The following is a 26,699-nucleotide window of genomic DNA, read 5'->3' on the forward strand; positions in this document are numbered from 1 at the left end:
CATGGTGATCCTTCAATTGGGCTACCACATGCCTGACCTTGTCCCCGAAGAGATTCTTTTCTATGCAGGTTAGATCAGCCAGCTTCTCCTGGACTTCCAGCTGATTGTCCAATGCGTGGAGCCTGGCCATCTTGCGGGCGCCAGTGCCCACTCTAGCTACTTTCGCCGCTGCCTCAAACACCGTAGGTGGCCTCACCTTGTGTTTTTCCACCTCCAGACCCTGCTGTACTACCGTAGACAATGTATCTTGTTGCTGTTGCAGCAGGCATTTCAAAGGCTCCTGGACCTGTTTCCACAGGTTCCGGTTGTATTAGGTCATATGTAATTGGTAGGAGGCGATGTGGGCAATGAGCATAACACTCTGGATATACCTTTCTACCTAGGGCATCCAGTGCCTTGTCACCCCGGCCCAGAGGGGCAGAGGCAAGGGTGCAGGAGCGCTTGGCTTTTTTTGAGGCGGACACCACCACAGCCAATTGGTGAGGGAGGTAGCGCCTCTCAAATCCAAAAGCCTGTTGGACCAGATAGATGGCATCTGCCTTCCTGTTAACCAGAGGAATTGACACAGGATGTTCCCAAATCCTAAGGAGAAGGTCTTTAAAGGACAGCCACTATCTCCTTTGGGGCATAAACGAACTGGAGGACTTCCAGCATCTTATGTCGAGCGTCCTCTTCTGTGAGGAGCTGAAATGGAATGGCTTCAGCCATAGCCTGGACAGAACCTGGGGGAGACCACCTCATCTGGTGGCGAAGGTTCTGACAGGAGACCTCAGAAGATCACTCCGAGGTATCATCTCCCCAGGGGTCATACGGGCCCTCTTGGGGGCCTGCTTGGATGGGCCTTGTCTAAGCTCCTCTGTCTGGGCATTGAGGGCACCGATGACCTAGGAACGGGATTGGGGAACTCTGATCGCAGGATAAGAAGTCCTGATGGCACCGGTGGCTGCAGCAAATCTTCCTCCTCAGAGGACCCAATAATGGGAATTGTTCTGGGGGGAGGGGGGTACCAGTGGTCTCTGGGGAACCGAAGGTCCCCCGGGCACCGGTTGCATCGGAAGGACATCGTATAGGACGTTCAGATGCTCTAGCAGGGGCACCAAATAGATGGCGCAGGCTCTGGCACTGGTATGGGGGCCGGTGCCGAGAGCGGTTCGATACCCCGCAGGGTTCAGAGCACTGCCATCTGGACCCTGCAGTCCAACTTCTCCTGGAAGTCCAGTGAAGTTAGGACTGATGGAGGAGGAAGATTCTCTGTTTCCAGGACTCCCAGGTCTGCCAGGGGATGAGGTCTCTTCATCACAGGGTCGCTTTGGTGGCGGTACAGCAGCAACTAGTGCCGCACCGGTTCCAGAGCTGTGCACCGACAGCGATTGGTGATGGTGCTTGCGGGACTTTTCGTGATGCTCGGCCCCGGTCTTTCCCTGGCACCAAGAAAATTGAAGAGCCCGATGTCTTTGAGAGCGTTGACAAATGGAGATGGCCTGTCACCGGCTCCTCTCTCCCTGGACAAACCCGCAGGGGGCATATATAGGGGCAGTGTGTCCAGCGGTTTCCCCTGGCCCCTAGGCATCGACACCTTCGGTGCCAGAGTGGATGGAACTGACTTTTTGGGGCCAAAGAGTTTCTCCATCTTACCCAGCCAGGTCGATGCCCTTGGGGGTCATCTGATCGCACAGTTGACAACCATGGATGTCGTGTGATGCCCCAGCAGAGGATGCAAACCTCGTGCAGATCTGTAATCAACATGGTCCGTGGGCACTATCAAAAACCAGACGATGCCATGATAAACAACTGGTGAGAAGCGACATGCCAGGAATTGACCAAAATGAAAGGCAAAAGCAAGGTAGGACACAGACGTTGAAAACACCAGAAAACCGGGTAAGAACGTTGAAGAAAAAACACTGTAAGAGCTGAGCTCCACCACCGCGAGGCAACTAACTCTGCGAAAAAAAAGAATCTGAAGGGGGACCCTACGTGGACGCACGGATAATGGCATGCTGGGTATGCTCAGTTTGCAGTCAAAGTTATAGAAACTTTGATAAAAGTTTTCCGTGCCGGGCTCCATCTAATGATCTGTGAGGATTAACATCCTGCTCTCCTAGGAGAAAAATGATGACATGGATTTTTTTTTCTAAGAATTGTAGTAGAAAAATGTGTACTTCTTAACCTTTTCTTAGATTTGGCTTCATTGCAATTTTTTTTAACATAAAATTTTTATTGAAATTTTAATAACAAAACAATACAGGGTCCCTTACAGAGCAAAAAGTAAATACTCCGGGAACAAAAAGCATGAATACCATAATCCCCCCTACAAGGAAAACTATAAACACCCATCCCTCCCCACCCAATATGAACTCAAATATAACCGCAAAATTGCAGTTTTGTTAAAAGCTGTCTCCTTCCGGTTGCAAGAAATATTTGAATAACACCTAGGATTTTATGTACATGAGTATATCCTTAGTGAAAGAATGCGTAGATTTAATTTAGCTACTCATACTATTTGGTTTGGAAGTGACATCTTGGTGGTGATGGGCAGATTGACTAGGAGAGAGATAGAGACACTTCTGCCCACTTCCAGTTAACAAAGTTTTAACTGTTTTAGAACTGCACAGACTGAATGATCAGTGGTTTCTCCTACAGATTGTGATCTCCAGTTCAAATTCTTACCTTGAGTTTTTTCCTTGGGTATAAACTGTTCTGGCCCTGGGCTTCCAAGATTGCTTACTGCGATTTGTCAAACAAATTAGGGATCCCTGATTGTGATGCACATTTTTACAATCTATTTGAAAAATAAAACCATTTTAAAGTGGTTCTTGTTTTTCTCTGACCTCCCTACAGTAAGTGTTGCCCTCCTGTTCATAGTAGATTGTAAGTTTGACACAATGAGGTGACAGTGAGTCTAGTAATACTAATAGTGTTGTCAATATAGGGAGTAATTATATGGAATAAGAATTGCTATACTGGATCAGACCGAGGGTCCATCAAGCCCAGTATCCTGTTTCCAACAATGGCAAATCCAGGTCACAAGTACTTGGCAGGATCCCAAATAGTAGATAGATTCCACGTTGCTAATCCCTAGGGATACGTAGTGGCTTTCTCCAAGTCTCCCCTCTTAATAATGGGTAAAATGTCCACATCTTTCTTAATCCCAGGTATGCTAACTGACTTTACCACATCCTCTGGCAGTTAATTCCAGAGCTTAATTGTGCATTGAATGAAAAAATATTTTCTCCAATTTGTTTTAAATGTGCTACTTACTAACTTCATGGAGTTAATAACTGGCAGCTCCACTGCCTGTGTGAAAATGTACCTTATTCCCCACAGTTTCACTAACATAAATGAGATTGATGGGTACGTACAGAATAGAACTTCATATTGAGCTTTTCTTTAATTTCCTTACAAGTAAAAACTGCAGAGTAACTAAAGTAAGTAGGTAGGCCTTTTCTTTCCATGAGTTATGGGATAGCTGCTGGTGCCTACTATAACAGCATTTTAGGATACTATTTATAAGGGGGGTTTGACACAGGTGCAAAATGTGAGACTGTTTATGGTAGTTGGGGCTCTGCATTTGAAAGAAATCCCTTTTACTAAATGTGCTTTTTAGAAAGAGATGTTATTTATTCCAGGAATGGACGTGATGCTTGTAGAGAATTAATTGGATTCTTTTTTGGATATGACCAGTCTCTTACTATATATGAATATCGACAATTTGGCAGAAATAGGTAAGGAAGAAATTACTGAATTTTTTCAGTGTTGGTTTACTTTGGGCTTTACATTTTTTTTATATCAATTAAAATTTGTTGCATATTCTTTCCTCAAAGAACAAATACGTTACCCTTTATCAAGAAGGGGATCTATCGTCACCAGCGTGGGCGGAGGAAGGGGAAGCTGTATGAACTCAGAGACTTTTATGTTGTAAGTACTTGTATATTAAAAAATGCATGCAGAATGTTTCTCTTAAAAGGAAGGTAACCTGTCATTTTTTCCTGTACTACAAAGACTGTTTTATGCCTAGATGTACCTTTTTGCAAGATATGTACATTTTGTTCCTTTTATACTTGTACCCTATAACCAGAGTCCCTGGTGTCCTATGGCAGATTTTTCAAGATTCCACAACAAGAATTAGCAAATTCTGTGGCAGATTTTTCAAAATTATGCAGCAATTATGTGGCCAATTTGCATAATTTTGCATAAAGATTCACACTTCTGACTATGCAAAAAAGTTAATTTTTTAATTGAAAAATATTCACATTGTTTTTAAACTATATACAAATTCAAAATGTACCAAGTACAAAAATCAACAATTTATCAAGACGTTTATTACAAACTTTTAACACTGAAATAGTATTTTGAATTGAAATAGTACTGCCAGCCTTTTTATATTATCTCAAGAGTCCTTGGCATCCTTCCAAGTATATGAGCTGCTCTATGATATAATGTCCTCAACATTGGCAGATATGTGCACATATATTTTGGATACATGTTATTAGATATAAACAGGGATTGAATAAGCACAAGTTTGAAATTTGTCAGCAGTACTGTCAGTCATCAAGACTTCTTTGAATTGAAATTAATGCCATCTCTGCCAGCCATGAAACACCAGCAGTTGCAGACTTCCAAAAAAACATCCAAGTCTTGTAAATGGTGTATGAGTGGCTACATATGTAGGTAGCAAGAGCCTTTTTATAAAGGTGAAATGCTTCTTCTAAAGGGACATCATCAAAATCATCTTTAGTTTTGATAAGGTTTTATGTTTAAATGGTTTTTATTGGATTTTCAAGAATAATACAAACAAAAACCTAGCGAACTAAGGCGAGAGTAGCTCTGATCTCACCTCAGAACAATACCATCAATAGAAAGTGTCATAGCCCTTCCATATTGACCCACCCAACCGAACATGTCCCCCACCCCATCCCCTTATAGAAGTGAGCAATAGCATTATGCATGACATCAATCTGTTAGCCAGGCTGCACACATCACAGGAAGAGAAAGACAAGTTAATCATTAATAACAAGACTGCGAGCCTGTTGTGAAAGCGACTGCAGATAAAGCTGCCACACTGCGAGGAAGTGTCGACGACGCTGAGGATTTGTCTTGGCCTCTAGGCTTTCCATGGTCATCATGGTGTGAAAACTATTCCGCCAGGACCAGAATGAGGGGTTCTCGGAGGACCTCCACACCGAAAGAATTATCTTTTTCCCCACTAGGCATGCCTTATGAAGAAGCAAGCGAGAGCCAGGGTCCCGAATCCTAAATCGGGGAAATACAGCCAAAAAGTAGCCACATAGGAGTAATTGGAAAAGCGACATCCAGCAATTCCGCTAAGTAAAACGCCACACGTTTCCAGAACCGCTGAATAGGGGCACATGTCCAAAAGGCGTGCGATAAGGTGCCTTTACTATGTCCGCAACGAATGCATGCCATGGAGGGGGCTATAGCAAAGTGAAAAGTGATTACACGTGATACATATGCCTGGCTAAAAAACTTGAATTGTAATTCCCGATAATTTTGATTATTCAAGATCCTGGCTATTGGCCGAAAACACCCCCTCAAAATAGATTGTGTCACCACAAATTCCCCATCTCCATTCCAGCGTGCACGAACACCAAACTCGTATCTATTTCCGAATGTCTACGCAGGCACTTGTAATACATAGACAGCGAAGGAGCAACACTCCTAGCAAAATGAAACACATAATCCAATGTATAGTAGGACGAGGGAGACTTTGCATCAGCTGAAAGGGCCTGTATGTAGTGACAAAGCTGCATATATGGGAATGTATGTGTCACTCCAAAGCCATAAGTCGTCATAAAGGCTTGGTAAGGCAAAGGTGTCCCCTCAGTGGTTAACAAGTGACCCAAGAGTGTGATACTTCAGGAAGACCAAATCCTAAAACTAAAAGACTGGGTTCCCGGGCTAAATTCTGTATTCCCACTTATCGGGAGAAAGTAGGCGCACAGACTTGGGAGCTGTAACAGCTTTGTAAGCCGCTTCCAAGTCTGTTGTAATGGACCAACCAGTGCCGTGCGGGTGAGAAAAAGGGGGAAGATGCACCGAACTGGCTTGCACCACGTATGAAGGGGCCATTGGATGCATTAAGGCCTGATCCGCGTACAGCGAGGCATGAATCGATTGACCCATCAACCAGTCTCTCACAACTCGCAAATTATTAGGTAGATTATACGCAGTCAAGTCGGGCAACCCATGGCCTCCTCTACCACTCCTGCCTTTTAACCAGGAAAGAGGAACCCGCGACTTCCCTCCCCTCCAAACAAATTTTCTTATAGCCCCCTCTATTTTTTAATATCCTTGCGCTGAACCAATATGGGAATGTTTTGAAAAAGATAGAGCCATCTTGGTAGGAGAATCATTTTTACAAGATTCACACGGCCACTAAGGGAGAGAGGAAGATAGCTCCAACTGGCCAAGCTGTCAACTGTCGATTGCATTTGTCGAGGGATGTTAGCTTGGTAGATGTGTTCTGGATCCAATGGAAGCTGCACCCCCAAATATCGAATCGAATCACTAGCCCATTGTAACGGGAAAGTATCAGGCCACATCCCCTGTAAAGTTGGAGGATAAGCCAGTGCCAAGGATTTAGATGCATTTAAGCAAAAGTCAGAAAACATCCCAAAATCCCATATCACGCGTATTAATGCAGGTAAGGATTTCTGAGGATCCGTTAGAAAGACCAGTAGGTCATCCGCAAAAGCTACATCCTTAAAGATTCGTGCACCCATACGAACCCCTCGAATTTCCCTGTTTTGTTGGAAAGCGATAAGAAGAGGTTCCAGCTGTAGGATGAACAATAAGGGCGACAGCGGACAGCCCTGTCTGAACCCTCGAGCCACCATCAAGGGTTCCAACTGTGTCCCATTAGCGATAACTGCCTTGGGGTCAGCATAAAGGAGACGCAATGCCATTAAATAAAAGCCATTAAACCCCATCTGCCCCAACACTGTAAAAAGATATCTCCACTCTACTCTATCAAATGCCTTTTCGGCATCAAAACTGATAGTAAGATATGGGATATCCATCTGACATCATATAGTCATGACAACCAACACTCTTCAGATGTTAGCTATCACATAGGGCTGCCGCACAAATCCAACTTGATGGTCCCCAACTAGAGAAGGAATTACAATAGCTAATCTGTCCGCTAAGATTTTTGCTAGAATTTTAACATCCACATTCAGTAGCGATATAGGACTCTGGAAGAAGGGGATCTTTCCCCCCCTTGGGGATTTGATAAGGTTTTAAGAGATATTTGAGGGATCAAATATTCTGTTTTCTGTCTACTCCAACTTGGGAACAACAGAAGGAGTTTCCATGCAGGCTGTTTGCGAGGGTAGGGGTTGAAATAGATGTTGAAAGCAGGCAGGAGGCACCCTGCAGCTTTCCTCAAAAGATTGAATTAAGAGGTGTGAAAGCCGGGATCTTGTGATACTGAACTCACCAACTAAGATTAACTACTCTCCGAACATTATCGGCTGCTAATCTGCCTGGAACAAAACCAGACTGAACCCCATGTATCAACAAGGGAGCAATGAGCTCCAGACGAGTTGCTAAGATCTTAGCTAAAATCTTGAGATCTAAATTTATAAGGGAAATAGGGCAAAAGGAACCACAAAGTGTGGGATCTCGCCCCTCCTTCGCCAGGACCATAAAACCTGCCATATTTGTCTCCATTACTAACAAGTCCCCTTTGCTTAGTTAGTTAAACATAAAGGCCAAAGGTTTCAAAATAGCTGGCCTGCAAGCTTTGTAGAACCTGGCAGAGTATCCATCGAGACCAGGTGCTTTTCCCACCTTCAACTCCGAAATGACAGTAAAGATCTCCTCCTCCCGTATAGGGGCATTTAGGTGATCCCTGGCATCATCCGGTAGACAAGGTAGAGATGTAGATTCCAAATAGGCTGCAGTATCAGCCTCACAGATGTCACTATCTGACGCATAAAGTTCACCATAAAATTGGGCGAAGCAATCTGAAATCAGCTTAGTATCATAGAGCATAGTGCCCCCCTTGTCCTTGATTTTAAGAATCTGATTTTGCAAACTTTGAGATTTAAGGCGCCGAGCCAGGTGGGGTCCTGCCTTATTACCAAATTCAAAAAATTGTTGCTTTACCCTAAGCATTTGGGACACAATCTCTGCAAGGTCCAAAGCCCGTAGCTCTTGTCTAGCCTTGTCTAGGTCCAACTTAATATAGGGATCCCTACTCCGTTTATGTCTACTTTCCAATTTACCTATGTGATGCAACAGCTGCAACCTATGCTGAGCCTTCTAGTTTTTAAGAAAGGAAGTTCATAGATAAGTTTCCCCCTAATGACAACTTTCATATTTTCCCATAAGGTTGCTATACTAACATCCCCTGTATCATTAAGTGAGAAATAGTCCTCAATATTCTGAAGGAGACTTGCAGAAAACTCTTTATCAAATAGAAGAGAATCATCGAGTCTCCAAAAACTATTACCTGGCATCACACGCCCCACATGAATCTCCATCCAGATCAGTGCATGATCGGACCATGTAATATGTCCAATACCCAGATCAATAACATCTCCCACCACCAGTGTGTCCACTAAAAAGTAATTGATATGTGAGTAGGAATAGTGAGGGGCAGAATAGAAAGTATAATCCCGTGAGGAAGGATTCCTCAATCTCCAAATATCTTGTAGCTCCCAGGTATTGATCAAAGTTTTTAAAAGGTGTTCCTGGGGGCGAGACACTCCCCCAGTGCCAGGGGAGTTATCCAAAAAAGGGTGGTGGGTAAGATTGAAATCCCACCCAGAAAAATGTGACCCTCTGCCCAGCCATGAGTATCCAGTAAAGTTTGGATAAAGGCACCTTGGTGAATATTTGGAGCATATATATTCCTCAAAGTAAGCAACTCCTGGTTAATGGACACCTTTAAAATCAAAAACCTACCATGGACATCCTGAAGGACAGATTGTACATCTACAAGTAAATTATGGGCAAATAAGATCCCTATCCCACAGTATATATTCTCCTTTGAAGCTGGTGCAAAAATTTGAAGAGGGAATCGTTTATGGCCCAGGAGATGAGAAAATTGAGCCCTAAGGTAAAAGGTCACATTTTCTCCCATCGCTTCCGCCTCCTTAAACAAAAACTTACGTTTAGTGGGAGAATTGAGACCCTTAGTATTTAGAGACATAATCTTGAGGGTCTCCATCAACAAAAGAATAAGAAAATTGCTCTTAACAAGCAACCCCTTAACTTTTCCGCCCCCCACTAACACAACCTTATGGGCACATCAAGGGTAACCAAATGTACAAAGGCCCTGGAGATACCAGAAGATCCTAATCCTGGAAGATCTCCCCCAGCCTTTCCCTCCCATCCCCCATCTCCTTATCTTAAACTACACCTCACCCCCAAGAGGTGCACAGTACCCCTGAAAGGAAGACCCACCAGTCGTGGCTTTACCCCCCCCCCCACAACCCTACTCAAGCTACAAGAAAATATTCAGACTGAAAAAAGAACGCACCCCGACACCCATCCTAGAAAGAGAATCTGAGACCCAACCCTAGGTCAAAACTAATTCCTCCACCTCGGCCGTTTATGAAATATAACTCATAACAGAAGACAGGAGAAGACCAAAAGAACAGAAAACATAAAACGTCCCTGGGTTAAAGTCATCATCCAACACTCGCTGTTCCCGATGACAAGTGTGAGTCCAGCTGCCTCCTGAAATACTGACTGGCCTCTGGTACTCTCTGCCATTTAGGCCACTCTCTCTTCTTTTCCACATGAGACCTGGAAGGCGCTGAGGTTTCTCCCTTCAGAACAGAGATGCCACTCTTGTGCAAAGCCTCCACTGCCACTTCCACAGATTTCACCCTAATAGATTGATCTTGAATCGTGAACTGAAGGCCAAATGGAAAAGTTCTTCTATAAAGGATATCTTCACGCCTTAAGATGGGTAATATGTCCCGAAAAGCTCTATGTTTGCGAATGGTGATCAGCGAAAGAGCCTGAAAGATGTCCACCTGATGATCATTCCATATAATCTGGCCCCTTTTCCGGGTCATTGTGACTACCTTCTCCTTCAAAGTGAAATCATGAAAGCAAACCACTATCTCGTGAGGGAGGTTGCCTCTAGATTGACCAAGGACTCTGGGTGCTCTCTCAAGTTTAATAGGCAGAGGTGCAGCGACGTCATCTGAATATAGCACTTGTATACAGAGCTAGTTACTATCTGGAAGTAATATTTAAAGGCAGGCAATCAGGAACACTCCTAAAGCGCAAATTAGACTACCTAAACCTGTTCTCAAGGTTGTCTAGGTGCTCCTCCATTGAGTGAGAGAGGCCTGTCACTTCTTCCTGGTCGGACACTGCATCTGCAGCCTGCTCCTCGGCCCGCAATTCCATCTCTGTTATGTTGCCCTGCAGCTTCGCAACCAGACTGCCGAACTCCTGCTTTATTTTTGCCATGACCTGGCGAATTTCGAGGAACCAGCAGGGAAAATCTCTCCACGAGGGTATCCCCTCCACCTCGTCGCCCACGCAGAGCTCACCTTCCGCTGCCTCAGGATTGCACCCAGCAGCAACCATGTCATCCTCCTCGCCGCAACCAAGGGCCTGCACAGCGTTGCGGCCGGCAAAGGAAAACTTCCTCAGGTCTGTTTTTTTCTTCAGCTGGGACATGCCGAGGAATCTCTGAAAGCTCTCCTGGATGAGTGCTACTGCAAACGGCCAAAGCTGCGTTGGGATGCTTGTGATTCTAGGGTCGGGAGAGCCGTGTTTAAGCTGCCATTTCTAAGGGTGACATCACTTCCTCTTGCTTGTACTTGTATTTCAACACTCTATTGGGTCCAATGCATCTGCTTTCTCTGGGGGTACGTTTTGCTTTTGAAACACACGTAGTTTTGAAAATACCAAACTTTGTGTGTTTTTGCTTCTCCTGACCTAATCCTGTCCCTAGGAATACCTCTGTATAATGTAAATAAAAATACTTTTAGCCTCGTGAAGGGTGGACAGTGTTCAAGAAGTCATTTTATCTAAGTAAATGGCTTCTGAAATCCACCCTGCCCATAAGAAGAGGTAGTGGAGATGAGCTGTAAGGACTGTGTACTTCAACTGCAGTACTCCTGCAGAACCTAGACTACCCTGTTTATCAACTCAGACTGAGGCAAGTTGTCTAATTCTAGTCCATTTCTCTTCAAACCCAGCAGAAATTGGAGTTCATACCTCCTCCCAGATGCAAGAGAGAATCAAGCATTTATACCGATTTATGTAAATGAGAAACAAAGCAGGGAGGCCCTCTTTCCTCAATTAGATATAAACACATCAAATTCTAAGCAGATTAAAATATCCAGGGATTCTTGAAAGTATCTAAAAATACCCAGCCAACACTGGAACTCTAGTTCTCTTTTGGGGATGCTAGATGTAAGTGAGCTAGAAGTATTAATAATAACTGTGTAATGATGATTGTGTATGATGTTTATCAAATATTTTGACCTAAGAGATTATTTTGGTACAGTAATTGATAATTATTAGTATTAAAATATGTCCACTTTCAAGTTCAGGAGAAGAAAAATGCTGTTCCCATACAGAGGCCAAACAGTGTCTGCAAATTTCCATGGCAAAAAGACAATGCAGCTTTCCGTGTAGCTACTTTTAATCATTAGCATGGCAATAAAACCTTTTCCATAGTTGTATGATCTGTTGATTTTTTAACTGTCTCTGATTGTATAGGAGCGATAAAGTGATATTCAAACTATCAGAATACCCAGTAAGAAGTCTGATCTGTTCTGAAAGCACATTTATGTTGTTGTGGAGAGCATGGTTTGTAATATGCCTCAGAAAAGATGCAATTCAGGTTGTCAATATTGGATATCTGCCACTACACAGGGTGCTAACCTGACCTTTTCGACTTGCGATCATCCTAACCTTGCGGATAGTGTTAAGCAGAACTCATTACTTACTATTCGAATCATGGATATTGATGACAAGGCTCTGGATTCCTTGAAGTGAGTATCTTGTGTTTCAGATCATCAATATTGCATATCAAGTAAAGGGATACATTTGCCTTCTGCTGCTTGAAAAATTTTAGTGACACTGATACTTAAGAATTTTAATATAATTGGAGGAAAGTTTAGAAAGCAGAAGTTGTAATAACAGCAGTTTATGGTAAGAAAAAAAGTTTCATCTTTAACTTGGAGCTAGAGAGCCACATGAGACTTTTAAGGGCCTTCAGTGTAGCTTTTTGAAGTTACAGAATTTATAGAACACATGAAACTAATGCTTGGCTTCAAGGTTAAAAGATTACATTTGAATATGACTCTTGAGATTCAGGTTGGTGCTGGAATGGCTCACAATTAAATCAGTGGTGCTCACAATTAAGGTTGTGAGCACCACTGATTTAATTTTAAAAAATGCTTGCTTAGCATACTGTGTTTAATTTTGTCTGATGACAAACTCTGACCCTTCTGTTAGACGCCATCATTAAATACTTATAGTTTCTGCCCCAATATTTTTCTCTGCTGTTCATAAAATTATAATTTCACTTCATTTTTCAATTATTTATTTTAGAAGATGGGCCAAATGATATTTCACTTTTGTGTGTTTATACCATCAGCAAGTGGTTCAGTTTATGAAAGCTTCTTATTGACTGATGATGAACATGCTCTTCTTTTGTTGAATTTAGCAATCTGAAAGTTTTTATTAAATCACAAAAAACAGAAGTGCCCTCTTCTTAAAAATTGTATCCCCAAAACAGCACAAAAGAGGGAAAAATATTCTCCAATTACAGCATTCACCATAAAAAACTATTTTTTACTTAATAAGGAAGACAGTATCAGAAGAACGTGCTTATAATTGCAATCCACTGTCTCTCGCCACGCAATGGGCCTCAGGCAATATCAGCCTTTTAAGCACTATCATTTTCGTTTACTGTCTCCTTAATAATTACATTTTTCAAAAAATGTTTATTACTTGAAAACTACAATTTCTTTATACCATCATTGTATATGGCACCTAAGTTTTTATCCTTAATTTTTAATGTATAGATCTTTAATATAAAAAGAGGAATACTTAGCCAGATTAGATGTACACTTTCCACACAATTTCTTTCATCAAAATTCTTATATATTCTTATATATTTAGCCGAAACATGGGCCATGTTTCGGCTAAACAGCCTTCATCAGGGGAAATTTCCGTGTATTGTATTACACGTCTTAGGCCAAATACTTTGATTTTTAGAAATGAAGAATAACAAAATATCACCTTCTGCCTACTAGATTAACCCCCATAACATCACACTCTAAGACGCTCTTATCCCTGTATTTGCAGAATCATATATTCTTCCTTCTGCTCTCTCAATTCTACCCCATTTCAAAACTCTCAGCACAAATAATTTAACTATATTCAAAAAACTAGAATTCAAAGAAACTCACTCGCCGCTCTGGACCAAACAATGGCAACTTGGCGTCTCAAATTTTCAAAAGCTCCATGACCCGTACATTTAAATATCTATCTTATGTAACATTACCGGAAGCCCCTGCCATCACACTTGTCAATCAAATATAACACAAACTCCAGATATCTCTATCAGCAGGAGTGCCCACCAATCTCAATACTAATCTACCCAGCCAGATTAAAAAACAGACCAGTCGATTTCTTTATTTAATCCTTTAGGGGCAACACTATCAAAGTAGTGAATCCATTTTTGCTCACGCTGTAAAAGATAATTATCAAAGTTGCCGCCACGTTTAAAAGCCCTTGGCTGCTCAATCACTGCAAATTTTAAATCTGAAAAAGCATGTTCTTAGACAGTGTTGTACCAAAGGGGCCTCTAGCCGACTCTTTAAACTCTGTTTTGTTTTTCCTACTTATAGTAAAGGAAAAGCGCACCAAATTCAATAAACTACTCCCACAGATTCACAATTTGTTAAAGAACAGAGCCTAAACTGACCTTTACCAAAAAACGGCAGTATATTACCCTCAATATGTGCACAATCCTTTGAGGGTAATATACTGCCGTTTTTTGGTGAAGGTCAGTTTAGGCTCCGTTCTTTAACAAATTGTGAATCTGTGGGAGTAGTTTATGGAATTTGGTGCCCTTGATGTTGTTTCCTAGTATTCACAGGCTTGCTTTTATTTATTTATTTATTTAACAGTTTTTTTTATACCGACCTTCAAAGTAAATAACCATATCGGATCGGTTTACATTTTACAAGGGTATAACTGGAGTAACAATTCAAGTAAATGAAAGATAACAATAGGTAGGAATAGGTCAAAGTTACAATCAACAGGGAAAGAGAACTTGGAAGCTTGCAACAAGCTGGAAGGAAGATAAGGCAGGAAATAAATATAAAGTGTTACCAAAGAGCGTACGGGTTAAAAGCTTAAAAAAGGTGCTTTAACCTGGAAGTTTCAGAGTCCATTGTTCGTGAGTATAAATGCCAGACCGGGTTAGAGTGAAGGACAACTAGTGATTGTCTGGTGGATCGGCGAAGGCTTGGTGAAAGAGCCAGGTTTTAAGTCTTTTTCTGAAAGTTAAAAGGCATGGCTCCAATCTGAGATTTGATGGGATGCTATTCCAGATAGATGGGCCTGCTATCGAAAAAGCTCTGTCTTTGGTCGTAGAGAGGCGTGAGGCTTTAGTGGGGGGATATTTCAAAGTGCCTTTGTGAATATCTCTAGTTGGTCTGTTAGAGGAGTGGAGTTTGAATGGGATTTCCAGGTCGAGTTGAAGTTGATGATGGATGGTTTTGTGAATTAAGGTGATTGATTTGTATAGAATTCTGAAATTCACTGGTAACCAATGTAGGTTCCTGAGGATGGGTGAGATGTGTTCGCCGCGGCTGGTACTGGTCAACAATCTCGCTGCCGCATTTTGTATCATCTGCAGTGGTTTGGTAGTGGATTTGGGGAGGCCTAGGAAAAGGGCACTGCAGTAGTCTATTTTGGCGAATAGAAGCGCTTGGAGGACTGTCCTGAAGTCATGGAAGAATAAGAGTGGTTTAAGTCGTTTTAGAACCTGTAGTCTGTAGAAGCAGTCTTTGGAGGTTGTATTGACCATTTTCTTTAGGTTTAGTCGATTGTTTAGAATTGCCCCAAGGTCTCTAACCTGCTTACAGGTAATGATGCACCACCTCCTTTTAAAAGGAGGTGGTGCATAATTTTGCTTTGGTTTCATTATTTCATAGAAAAATGGTTACTTGTGCACAGTGGCATACATTATCAAGAATTTAACCTTAGTTACCAAACATTAACTCATCTTTCATAAATATTCATAATTTGTTCCTTTTATGCAAAATGTAAAAAAAAAAAAAGAATCCTGCATTCCCTCAGTTTGTGCTTATAGTATGGGCTGGTAAAAGAGGTCTGAGAATTGCTAGCCCTGAACTTTTAAAGACTCCACTGGGGAATTCAAATATCAAGCCAAATATAGGAAGAGTCACTGATCCTAGTATATGCTTTCCTCTTCCTAAATAAACTTCTAAATCACGCTGTGACAGTTTTCTGACTTGTACTTTAGTTAAGTTGGAGAAAGTGACACCTTTACCATAAAGGGAGACCCATTTCCTTTGATCTGTGAAGAGTATACTGTGTACTTCCTATATGCCGAATATGCCTTTTTGTGGTTGCCTTAGGAAAGTACTTGCATTGGACACGCAGGAACACATACAGAAAAATGGATGAATTAGCAGAAATGTTTTAACTGTTGCATTCACACACACTGTGTTTACAGTAGAGGCTTGTACTGGGTTATTCTGTTTCCATTGGTTGCATCATCACTTTTCTGTTCTGTTTCATGATGTACTTTTACTATTCGAAATGGATTGATTAATTTCAGATCTACTTTGGTGGAAAACCAGCAAGGTCTTACTAGGCAGGAGCTTGATGACAGAAGCACCTTCACAGCTGTTCAAAGTAAGTACACATACCATAATTCATTTAACTTTTAAGTTAATGGTTCTTGTTTTATAGCTTTTCCTGTCGATAAGCAGGCTGAATTAGCCATGCCGTCTGGGACATCCTCCGGGGCAGCCTAGGCGGAGCTTCACAAAAATCACAGAGCTTTGGCTTTGCACGGCTGCGCGGCCTTTCCCGCACGGCATCATCTTCTCTCTTCAGTTTGTTTTTTTCCGCGCTGTAGGCTGCTCACGAAGCTTTATTTATCTTCAGCATTTTTTCAATGTTGTCCTCTTAAAAGCACTATTAGGTGCTAAAATGACTCCGAAGCCACCTGGCTTTAAATATTGCCAGTGCGGCAAGATTATGGCTGAAACAGACTGACATAATTACTGTTACCTTTATCTGGGCCCGGAGTACAACCAGTCCTCTTGCCGGGACTGCGGTTGGATGTTACCCTGGGTCCAGCACCAGTGGGCTCTAAAGTCACCTGTCTGAAGGAGGAGAGCTCAGGGTCCTATGGCCCCATTGTTGGAGCTGCTGTTGACCCACTCCTCACTGGGGCCCCCGCATGGATCGGCCGGAAAAGCCTAAGAGGGCCTCCTCCCTTGAACCACTTGGGACAAAACCAGGCCAGGTGGGCCACCCCCCCCAAAGTGCCCACACCTTAACAAAACAAAGTGCATCTGGAGATGCGCCGCAAAAGCCCTCACACAAGACTGTGTCAGCCAGTGTCTTGGAAACGGTGCCAGCATTGAAGCACTGCATCCATGATGTGCCGTCAACCACTGAAGCGACGCATGTGTCGAAGACGCATCCAGAGACCAGACGCAAGAATGCGTCGAGGTCCTCCAACTCAACATCGATGCTCGTCCACTGATTCGACGCAGGCAAGGCAGAGCACGATGCAATCACCAGTGCAGACGCATGCATTGTCGAAACATACGACACAAAAAGCACCAGAGTCATATCAGAATCATCAGCTGCTGAGCAAATTTTCTCGCAAGACTCCCCACAAGCCAAGACCAGTCCAGACCCTCAGATTGTGTTCTCTCCAGAAGAGTCTGAACTTGTGTTCTCAGATGTGGAACCTCTCAGAACACCTTTCCACGGGTTCCTCGGACTCTTCAGGGAGAGTTTACTCAGACATGTCTCCTGTGTCCAAGAGAAAGAGGCGTTCCCCTCATCTACAGGAGCCCTCCAGAAGAGACATAAGTCTCAAGAGACCGAGCAATCTGCACACCACCTTGAGGGGTCCTGACTCTGACATCGTACTAGCCACAGTGCCTTTAGCAAGTCACAGTCAAAAGGGGCAGACTCCCTCCACTGGCTGGGGGGAGCTTGCGTCGCAAGCCGTGTCTCAAATATCAGAAATCCTGTCACAGTTCTTCTCCTTCTTTGAGGCAAAAAAGGGCTGACTATCTAGCCCTTCTCTGGTAAACCTCTCATCCACTGGAAGGTTCCCGTCTCTGCCTCCGAGAGAACGCAGTCCGGCACAAGAATCTTCGAGCCCATGCCCTCAGTTTTCCCCACAACCGGATAAGGGTCCTGAAAACTCTCCCTCACCTCCGGAGGACATTTCCTACTCCAAGTTCATGGAAAAGGTGGGAAATCGCCTCAATATTGAATCCAAGAAAGTTCCAGATCCGTGAGCGGATATTAGGAATTCTGAAGATTTTTGAGGTCCCGGCTACACTGACTGCCTTATCATCCCACCCAGTTTTGGATTCGGTTATGGCGAAGACCTGGGAGTCCCCTTTCTCTGGTCAGCCAACCTCCAGGAAGACTGACCTCAAGTTCAGAATGTGGCAGTCATCATACTATGGCATGGTCCAGTTTCCACACACCTCGGTGGTGATCGAATTGGCAATGAAGCGCTCAAAGAAGACTCGCCTTCACTCGAATACCCCTCTGGGTAGAGACCTCAAGTATTTGGACAACTTTAGAAAGAGAGCCTTCCAAGCAGGTATGCTTAATGTGAAAATCCAACAACATCATTTTTATATCACAGAGTACCTGTATGAGTGTTTGCAGTCCCTAAAACCCCACTTTCCGTCCACCTCATTGGATACAGCTCTATCACAGCCGTTCTTCGACCTGGAGGAGGGGTTGCAACATCTTCTGTGCATGATTTGTGAGGCCTTCGAGACATCTGCCCATACTTCAGTGGGGTCCATTGCAACCCGAAGGTTAGCCTGGTTATGTGCCAGTACCACCCAGGAGGATGTGCATGAAAAGTTAGCAGACCTCCTGTTTAAGGGCAATAATTTGTTCAGGGACAAACTACGGGAAACAGTATCCCAACTGAAAGAGCAGAATGTGGCGGTCCTGTCCCTAGCGTCACCAGCGGAGCAGCAGACCTCAAGCAGGAGATACTATCAAAACTACACAAAGGACTATTACCACAGATGCCCTTTCAGGCCGTACCCGCCCTACTGCCTGCCATCCTTCCAGCAAAGCAGGCTGCAGCCACAACAACAGCAGGCCAGAAGTAGACCATGGGGGCCAGTGGAAACAACGGCAACCACAGAACAACAACTCAAAACCCCAACAGAGGTTTTGAAAGAAACTGGGCCACCTGTATGGCCACGAGTGGGAGGCAGGATATCAGTCTTCTACGATCCTTGGACAATGATTACCTCAGATCGTTGGGTGTCGAATATTGTCAGGGAGGGGTACTCACTTAACTTCAGAGCCAGCCCCATCCTTCCACACCCAGTGCACTCTCCTCAGTCCTGCATGCATGGCCTTCTGCTTCAAAAGGAAGTAAACAACCTTTTGCATTACTGAGCGGTTCAGCAGGTGCCTCGGCACCAGCTAGACAAGGGATTCTACTCCCAATACTTCCTCATTCCAAAGAAGTCCAGAGGGCTCCACTCGTCTATCAAGTCGATTCTACCCTTCTTACAACCCAACGATTGGATGTGCTCGCTGGATCTCAAGGATGCATACTCCCACATTCTGATGCACCATTCCTACTGGTGCTACCTATGTTTATAAGTCAATATGTATAATTGCCAGTCAAAGTCTTCCCCTTTGGACTATTGTCCGCACTGAGGGTCCTCACGAAGTGTTTAGCGGTAGCAGTGGCTCATTTAAGAAGGAAGGGAATACAAATCTGGACGATTGGTTACAGGTGGCACCAAAGCCACTCTACAGTTCAACCTGGAAATGACAACAAGTTGTCTGGAAGGGCCGAGGTTCATCATCAACCCAGAAAAATCCAGCCTTCAACCCACACAAACCCTGAGGTTCATTGGGGCCAAGATAAATACCGAGGTAGGGAAAGCATTCCTACTGACAGGCAGAGCCCATACCCTTCGCAACCTGGCCTTGCAATTGAAAGGTTGAGCACTCCCCTCGACCCACCAGATCCTGACCCTCTTGGACCACATAGCAACGGCAATATAAGTAGTGCCGCAAACTCGAATACACATGCGCTGCCTTCAGTGGGGTCTGAAGGCAGCGCAACTGTAATACGCAACCCTGACGTGGTTGCGTATTACAGTTTTCACCGTAAGAGCAACGTTCTGCGCCCCAGCCCATCAATTGGTTCTTACTACAGACGCCTCAACCAAGGGGTGGGGACCCCATCTGGAACGCGTACAGACACACGGACTGTGGTCTGCACAGGAATAAGCCCAGAGCGATAAAGAATGCCCTCCACACGCTTGGAAACCTCCTGCAGGGAAAAAAATGTCATGATCCACACGGACAACCAGGTAGCCATATTCTACATAAACAAGGAAGGAGGGTCCGGTTCATGGATCTTGTGCAGAGAAGCGGTCCATATCCTGGAATGGGCGGAGGACAATCCGTCTCCCTCCAGGCAACTTATCTTCCGGACGTATCTTCCGGACGTAGCAAACACCACGATCGACAGACTAAGCAGAATTTTTCATCCGCACGAATGGGTTCTTTACCAAGTTGTGGAGAATGAGCTATTTGCGACATGGGGTCTTCTTTGCATGGACCTCTTCGCGAAGATACACAACAGGAAAGTAAAGAAGTTGGAAAATTCATACCGTGGGGGGGGGGGGGGGTGGCTGTTTTATGCTTACCCCCCAATTCCACTAATTTTTAGGACAGTCCAGAAGTGTATTGTAGGCATCGCAGACCTCATTCTAATGGTTCCAGCTTAGCCCAGACAGTCTTGGTATACCTATCTAGTTTGACTCTCCATTGCTCCACCTATGCCCCTGGGCAACAGCGGGAATCTCCTGACTCAGGAAAATGGCATCATCCTTCACCCCATGCATTAGATTGAAAGGAGAGTATTGAGCCACTTGTGCTTGTCAATGGAGGTCCAGGATGTTCTGGTGTCATCCAGAAAGACTTCTACCAGGTAAAATTATCAAGACAAGTGACACCGATACTCGGCCTGATGTGGGGGCAGAGACATAGACTCCTTCTCTTGCTCCCGGAGTTTTACTGGAAGATCTCCATTCCCTATATCAGGCGGGAATGGCATTGGCATCTGTGCATGTCCATGTGAGTGCTATCGCTGCAAATCACCCGTGCAATGGACTTCTGATGTCAAACCACCCTCTGTTCACCCAGTTTATAAAAGGAATCTTGCGCTTATGACCGCCTGTGATGAAACCGCCTGTTCCATGGGACCTCAACCTAGTGCTGGAACAGCTCATGCTTCCTCCCTTCCAACCCCTGCATAGCAGCCATTTGAAGTATCTAACTGTTGCAATAACCTCAGCAAGAAGAGTCCGTGAGCTACAGCCACTGGTTCACTACTCCCTGTATTGACAGTTTCACCTTGACAAGGTCACCTTGTGAACACATCCCTAATTTTTACCCAAGGTTGTGATGGCTTTCCACCTTAATCAAACCATCACGTTACCAATCTTCTTCCCAAACCCGCACAGGAATGAGAGGGAACAGCTATTCCATACATTGGACTGCAAGAGAACCTTAGCTTAATATAAACGTAGGACACATTTTGAGAAGAGGACTTCTCAACTGTTTATTTCCTTTCACCCGAATGCACTGGGCATCCCAATTGCCAAACGGACTCTATCCAATTGGATTTCTCAGTGCATTCACTTCTGCTACACACGTGAACTGTAAACCTTTCTGGCACGCCAAGGGCTCACCCTAAGAGTAGTAGCAGCTTCAGTGGCTCATCTTCACAAGGTTCCATTGCTGGACATTGGTAAAGCCACCAAGTGGTCTTTGCTGCATACTTTCACATCTCATTACTGTCTTGATCAGCAGGCCTTTTCAGATGCTCGGCAGTGCTACAAACAAAATAGTGAGACTTTCCGTAACAAAGGTGGGTTGAGTGCACAGTGACAATCCAGGACAACAGGACTCTAAGTCCCTTCTCTGAGTCTTCAAACTGCGCTCACAATCCTCAGCTGGGGACTCTCAGACAGCATGGCTGATTCAGCCTGCTTATCGATGGGGAAAAAAAGCAAGTAAATGGTGTTTTCCATAGAGATAGCAGGATGAATTAGCTATGCTGACCCACCCACCTCCCTGGACAGCATCTGAGTTCTACGCTTCGCTAGATAAGCTTTATTATACACTGAAGAAAGAAGATGGCACCGCGCAGGAAAGGACACAACTGCACAGAGCCAAAGCTCTGTGATCTTTGTGAAGCTCCGACTAGACTGCCCCTAGAGGACGTTGCAGACAGCATGACTAATTCATCCTGCTATCTATGGAAAACACTATTTAGGGTAAGCAAACTTGCCTTTATCTGATAAACAATTGCTTTTTTCCCTTTTTATAATCTCCCCATGACCAAAAATGCAGCAGAGGGAAACAATGCAGGTAGTTGTAATTGTTTTTAAAGCTAGTTTTTTCCTTTTCAGATGTGATGAAAGAGAAATTGAATCAGAGAGGAGTTCGTACCCTAACAAGACTAGGAAAATTCTTCCGGCAGCAGGACAAGAAGGGAGATGGATATCTGTGCAAGTCTGAATTCTATCAGGCTCTCAAGTACTTTCACTTAGAACTTGCTGAAAAGGTAGCTCCAGAAACTTCTGCACCTAAACTGCGGGCTTCCTTCTGCCTGGCCCCTGCAAGGCTGTTTCTTAATTACTGTTAAATTTTCTTTTTATAAACAGCCGTGTTCATATTTGATATGTTGAATTTTGATATCTCGATAAACTTATCTATGCAGTTATAATCTTGATCTCTGGGCTAAAGGCATGTGGGAAAAATGTTGAATATTATGTTAATTCACAATGTAGATGGATACTTTTAGACCACACATTATAGTCAGGAACAAGAGAACATAAGATATGCCATACTGGGTCAGACCAAGGGTCCATCAAGTTCAGTATCCTGCCACCAACAGTGGCCAATTCAAGTCGCAAGTACCTGGTAAGAACCCAAACATTAAATAGATTCCATGCTACTAATGCTGGCAACAAGCAGTGGCTATTCCCTATTGATTAATAGCAGTTTATGGACTTCTCCTCCAGGAACTTATCCAAATATTTTTTAAACCCAGCCTTAACCATATTCTCTGGCAGCACATTCCAGAGCTTAATTGTGAATTGAGTGAAGAAGAATTTTCTCCGATTTGTTTTAAACGTGCTACTTGATAACTTCATGGAGTGCCTTTTAGTCTTTGTATTATCTGAAAGACTAAATAACGTTACATGTTTACCCGTTCAAGTCCTTTCATGATTTTGTAGACCCGTATTATATCCCCCCCTCAGTTGTCTTCACTTCAAGCCAAACAGCCCTAACCTCTTTAGCCTTTCTTCATAGGGGAGCCGTTCCGTGCCCTTCTCTGTACTTTCGCCAGTGTAGCTATATCTTTTTTGAGAATTGGCAACCAGAATTACACAGTATTCAAGGTATGGTCTAACCACTGAGCGATACAGAGGCATTATGACCTTCTCTGTTTTATTTGCCATTCCCTTTCTAATAATTCCTAACATTGTTTGCTTTTTTTTTTTTACCACCACAGCACACTGAGCTGATGATTTCAATGCATCACCCACTATGATGCCTAGACCTCCCTTCCAGCAAATGGAATCAGAGAGAAGCTGAAAAGCACCCCCCCCCCCCCCCCCCCAGAATTACTGGTGTGCCACCTGCGATCCCTCAGTATTTCTCTGACTCCAGCAGATTGAGAGGCATAACCTGCGGTCCTGATCCTATTCAGCTTAATCATTGATTGCACAGGTTTGAATGTATTAGTTCTGACTGAACGGACCTTTGACTAGACCAATTTACTTTATTTAAAAAAAAAAAAAAGGGGGGGGGGGAATTTCTGCTTTACATTAAACTTATTCTGATAATTCAGTTTTCCTTTCTGGCGCTGGCTGAGTGGAGGCATTCTTCAGGGTAGGCTTGGCAGGGCAGTGCCCTAACGCCAGGTACCCGGAGCTTTTCATATACTCGATGGCCAGGGGCAGTATTTACCGGTGGGCTGGTCACTCTCCCCCCTTATTCCATTCCAGGGATGTACTTTCCCCTGAAGGGGGCTCATAGTGCAACATAACCAGGTGGATTTTCTCAGCCAGGGAGACTAATTGTAGTTCTCAAAAGCTTATTTTAAGTTTCTTTTAAACTGCTTGTGTTTAAAAAAAAAATAAAAATATATATATATAATAACATAAACAGACCTTTTATCGACAGTCTTTGCCATAGCCCTTATTCAGCCCCAGCCGGCCCCGGGTCTCCGGAGGGGGTGGATTTTTTCACCCGGCTCGACACCGTGCTGCCTCCTGAATTTTTCGCGTGCTTTTTTTTGTCGGGCCCGCGATTGCTATGCTGCAGGCTTTTGCCTGCACGGCCTCTGGGGAGTCGGGGGCATGGCTCTCCCGGGAGGGTCTCTGCTCCCAGTGTATTCCCGGGGGCGAGGGATCCTCTCGGCGACTGGGGGTAGCCCGCGGGTCTCCTCTATCGCAGCTGTGTGAGCCGCAAAGAATTCTGGAAGCTCGGGGGCAGAGGCCTGCCCCACCCCCATTATACGAGGGAGCGGCGGCCATTTTGCCCGCGCCGAGCTCAGACGCTGAGGCAGCATCGGAGGGAGAGGATGGCCCTCCTTCCTGTCCGCCTGCCTTAAGCCCTCAGTGTTTTTGCGATTTCTTGGCAAATTTGGACCCTCCTTTCTCTCGGCCTCTGGGGGGGGGGCCTTAAAGAGGCCACATCCATTTTCTTCCAAATTTATTCTATTAATGCACAAAGCCTATTTAGAGGCTGAGACGGATTGGGAGGATTCCTCTGCCCTCTCCTCTAAGCGTTCCAAGCCCGCACCAGATCAGGGGAGAGCGGGGGCTCGTCTTCCACGCCCGGCAGCGGAACCTGATTTTCCTGAGTCTGCAGGAACCTCCCAGGACACCAGCGCCCTGGATATGGGTGGGGATGTGGACACTCATGTGCAGGTGGAAGGGGATGATCCCCAGATCCTTTGCTTATTCAGTAAGGATGAGCTGGATCCTTTGATTCCACATGTGTTGTGGGAATTGGAGATTCCTGCTCCGCAACCTGAGGTGGATTCCTCTCCCGGAGATTCTGTGTTAGCGGGACTTAGAGGTCCACCGCAATCCTTCCCATTCCACCCTAAGTTATTTCAAATTTCTCCAGGGAATGGGATTTTCTAGAGGCTTCGTTAAGAGTCAGCAGGGCTATGGAGAAGCTATATCCCCTGCCGAGCGAATCCTTAAACCTTCTCAAGCTTCCCAAGGTAGACTCTGCGGACACGGCTGCAATTAAGCATACCATCATTCCCGTGACTGGCAGACCGGCGCTTAAGGATCTTCAGGATCGGAAGCTGGAGGTTTTACTGAAGCGCATTTTTGAGGTTTCTGCGCTCGGCGTCCGGGCCGCAGTCTACAGCAGTCTCATGCAGAGGGCCACTCTCCGTTGGGTTCAGCAGTTGCTTACGGCCTAAGAGCTCCCCCCGGAGGAGGCAGAACAGGCCAACCGCATGGAGTCGGCAGTCGCCTACACAGCAGATGCCTTATATGATCTTCTACGGACTTCTGCAAGCACGATGTCATCGGCGGTTTCCGCAAGGCAGCTTTTATGGCTCTGTAACTGGTCGGCAGATGGCTCCTCCAAATCCCGGTTGGGTTCCTTTCCCTTTAAGGGAAAATTGCTTTTTGGGGATGAGCTGGAACAGCTTATTAAAGACTTGGGGGACAACAAAGTTTATAAGCTTCCTGAGGACAAGCCCAGACAGTTTCACCTGTCAGGTGCGTTCAGGGGCCGTTTCCGTGGTCAGCGCCGTTTTCGTGCGGGGAGGGGTTCTTCCTTCACACAGCGACAGTCTGCATCCTGTTCGCAGGTGTGGGCGCATTCCTTTTGAGGCAGAAGGCCTCAACGTTCGGGGGCCCCTCATAGTTTTACCACCAACAAGAACTCACAATGAAGGGACGCCGGCTCATTCCGCCGTCCCACAGATTGGAGGGAAGTTGTCCCTGTTTGGGGAGGAATGGGTCAAGATAACATCGGACCAGTGGGTTCTTGACATTATAAGTCACGGTTACGCTTTGGATTTTGCTCGGCCGCTCCACGATCTATTTCTGGTGTCACCTTGTGGTCCCCCGGCCAAGCAACAGGTGATTGTTCAGACGCTGTCTCGGTTGCGGGCGCTGGGAGCCGTGGTTCCAGTCCTATCAGCCGAGTGCCGGACCAGTCATTATTCTGTTTACTTTGTGGTTCCCAAGAAGGAAGGCACGTTCCGCCCGATTCTGTACCTGAAGCAGATCAGCCGGGTCTTGCGCGTTCGGCGGTTTCGGATGGAGACGCTGAGGTCGGTCATTGTGGCTGTCCGCAAGGGCGAGTTTTTGGCCTCTTTAGATCTAACGGAGGCTTACCTACACATAGGCAATCAGGCGCGCCATCAAAGGTTTCTCAGGTTCATGATCCTAGGAAAGCATTACCAGTTCTGTGCCCTACCCTTTGGTTTGGCGACGGCCCCCAGGGTATTCACCAAGGTGATGGTGGTAGTTGCAGCTTCCCTAAGGCGCCAAGGGATTTTAGTTCATCCTTATCTGGACGATTGGCTGGTCTAAGCGAAGTCGGAAGCACTTTGCAAGGTAGCGGTGCAGTCGGTATGGGAATAGCTGCGGTCGTTGGGATGGATAGTCGATTTCGACAAGAGCCATTTAGTTCCGTCCCAGGAGTTGGAGTTTCTGGGAGCCCAATTCGACACTCGTGCGGGCAAGGTGTTCCTCCCCCGCCAGCGGATGGACAACTTAATGTCTCAAGTTCGGCGCCTGTTGGCCCTCCCTTTGCCCACGGCGTGGGATTATTTGCACGTTCTTGGGCATATGGCTTCTACTCTGGAATTGGTCCCACGGGCCTTTGCTCATATACGGCCTTTACAGAGGGCGCTGCTTTCCCGCTGGGACCCCAAGTCGGAGGACTATCATCTGCAATTGCCGTTACTGGAACCGGCCAGGACCAGTCTCAGTTGATGGTTGGTACCGGGACACCTTCTTCAAGGGGTGGACTTGGAACTTCCACCTTGGGTCATCGTTACTACAGATGCCAGTCTGACAGGTTGGGGAGCAGTCTGTCAATCCAGGTCAACGCAGGGACGGTGGTCACCTCGACAGGCCAAATGGTCGATCAATCGGTTGGAAACCAGGGCGGTTTGCTTGGCCCTCCGTCAATTTCTTCCCTTGTTCCATCGCCGGGCAGTACGGATTCTGTCCGACAGTGCGACAACGGTGGTGTACATAAACCGGCAAGGGGGTACAAGAAGAATCCCTGTTAATTGCAACTTTTATCCTTCCTTTCTCCCAACTAGTTTTTTGGCTCCCCAGTTTTATGTGAACCGATGTGATATTCATTTGAATGTCGGTATATAAAGTTATAAATATATAAAAGTT

General features: G+C 45.0%; 1 protein-coding gene across 9 annotated transcripts in view; it reads left to right on the forward strand.

The window, feature by feature from the left end:
* The window catches only part of CAPS2 (calcyphosine 2), a 146,367-nt gene that overhangs the window by 103,420 nt on the left and 16,248 nt on the right, over nt 1-26,699 (forward strand). For all 9 annotated transcript variants that reach the window (XM_029597162.1, XM_029597155.1, XM_029597159.1 and 6 more), the window contains 5 exons: nt 3,627-3,722; nt 3,822-3,915; nt 11,872-11,990; nt 15,821-15,897; nt 21,711-21,865. In XM_029597162.1, coding sequence (XP_029453022.1) covers nt 3,627-3,722; nt 3,822-3,915; nt 11,872-11,990; nt 15,821-15,897; nt 21,711-21,865 — 541 coding nt within the window. The remainder of the gene's footprint in view (nt 1-3,626; nt 3,723-3,821; nt 3,916-11,871; nt 11,991-15,820; nt 15,898-21,710; nt 21,866-26,699) is intronic.

The sequence above is a fragment of the Rhinatrema bivittatum genome, chromosome 4, assembly GCF_901001135.1.
Source record: "Rhinatrema bivittatum chromosome 4, aRhiBiv1.1, whole genome shotgun sequence".
Classification (NCBI taxonomy): Eukaryota; Metazoa; Chordata; class Amphibia; order Gymnophiona; family Rhinatrematidae; genus Rhinatrema; species Rhinatrema bivittatum.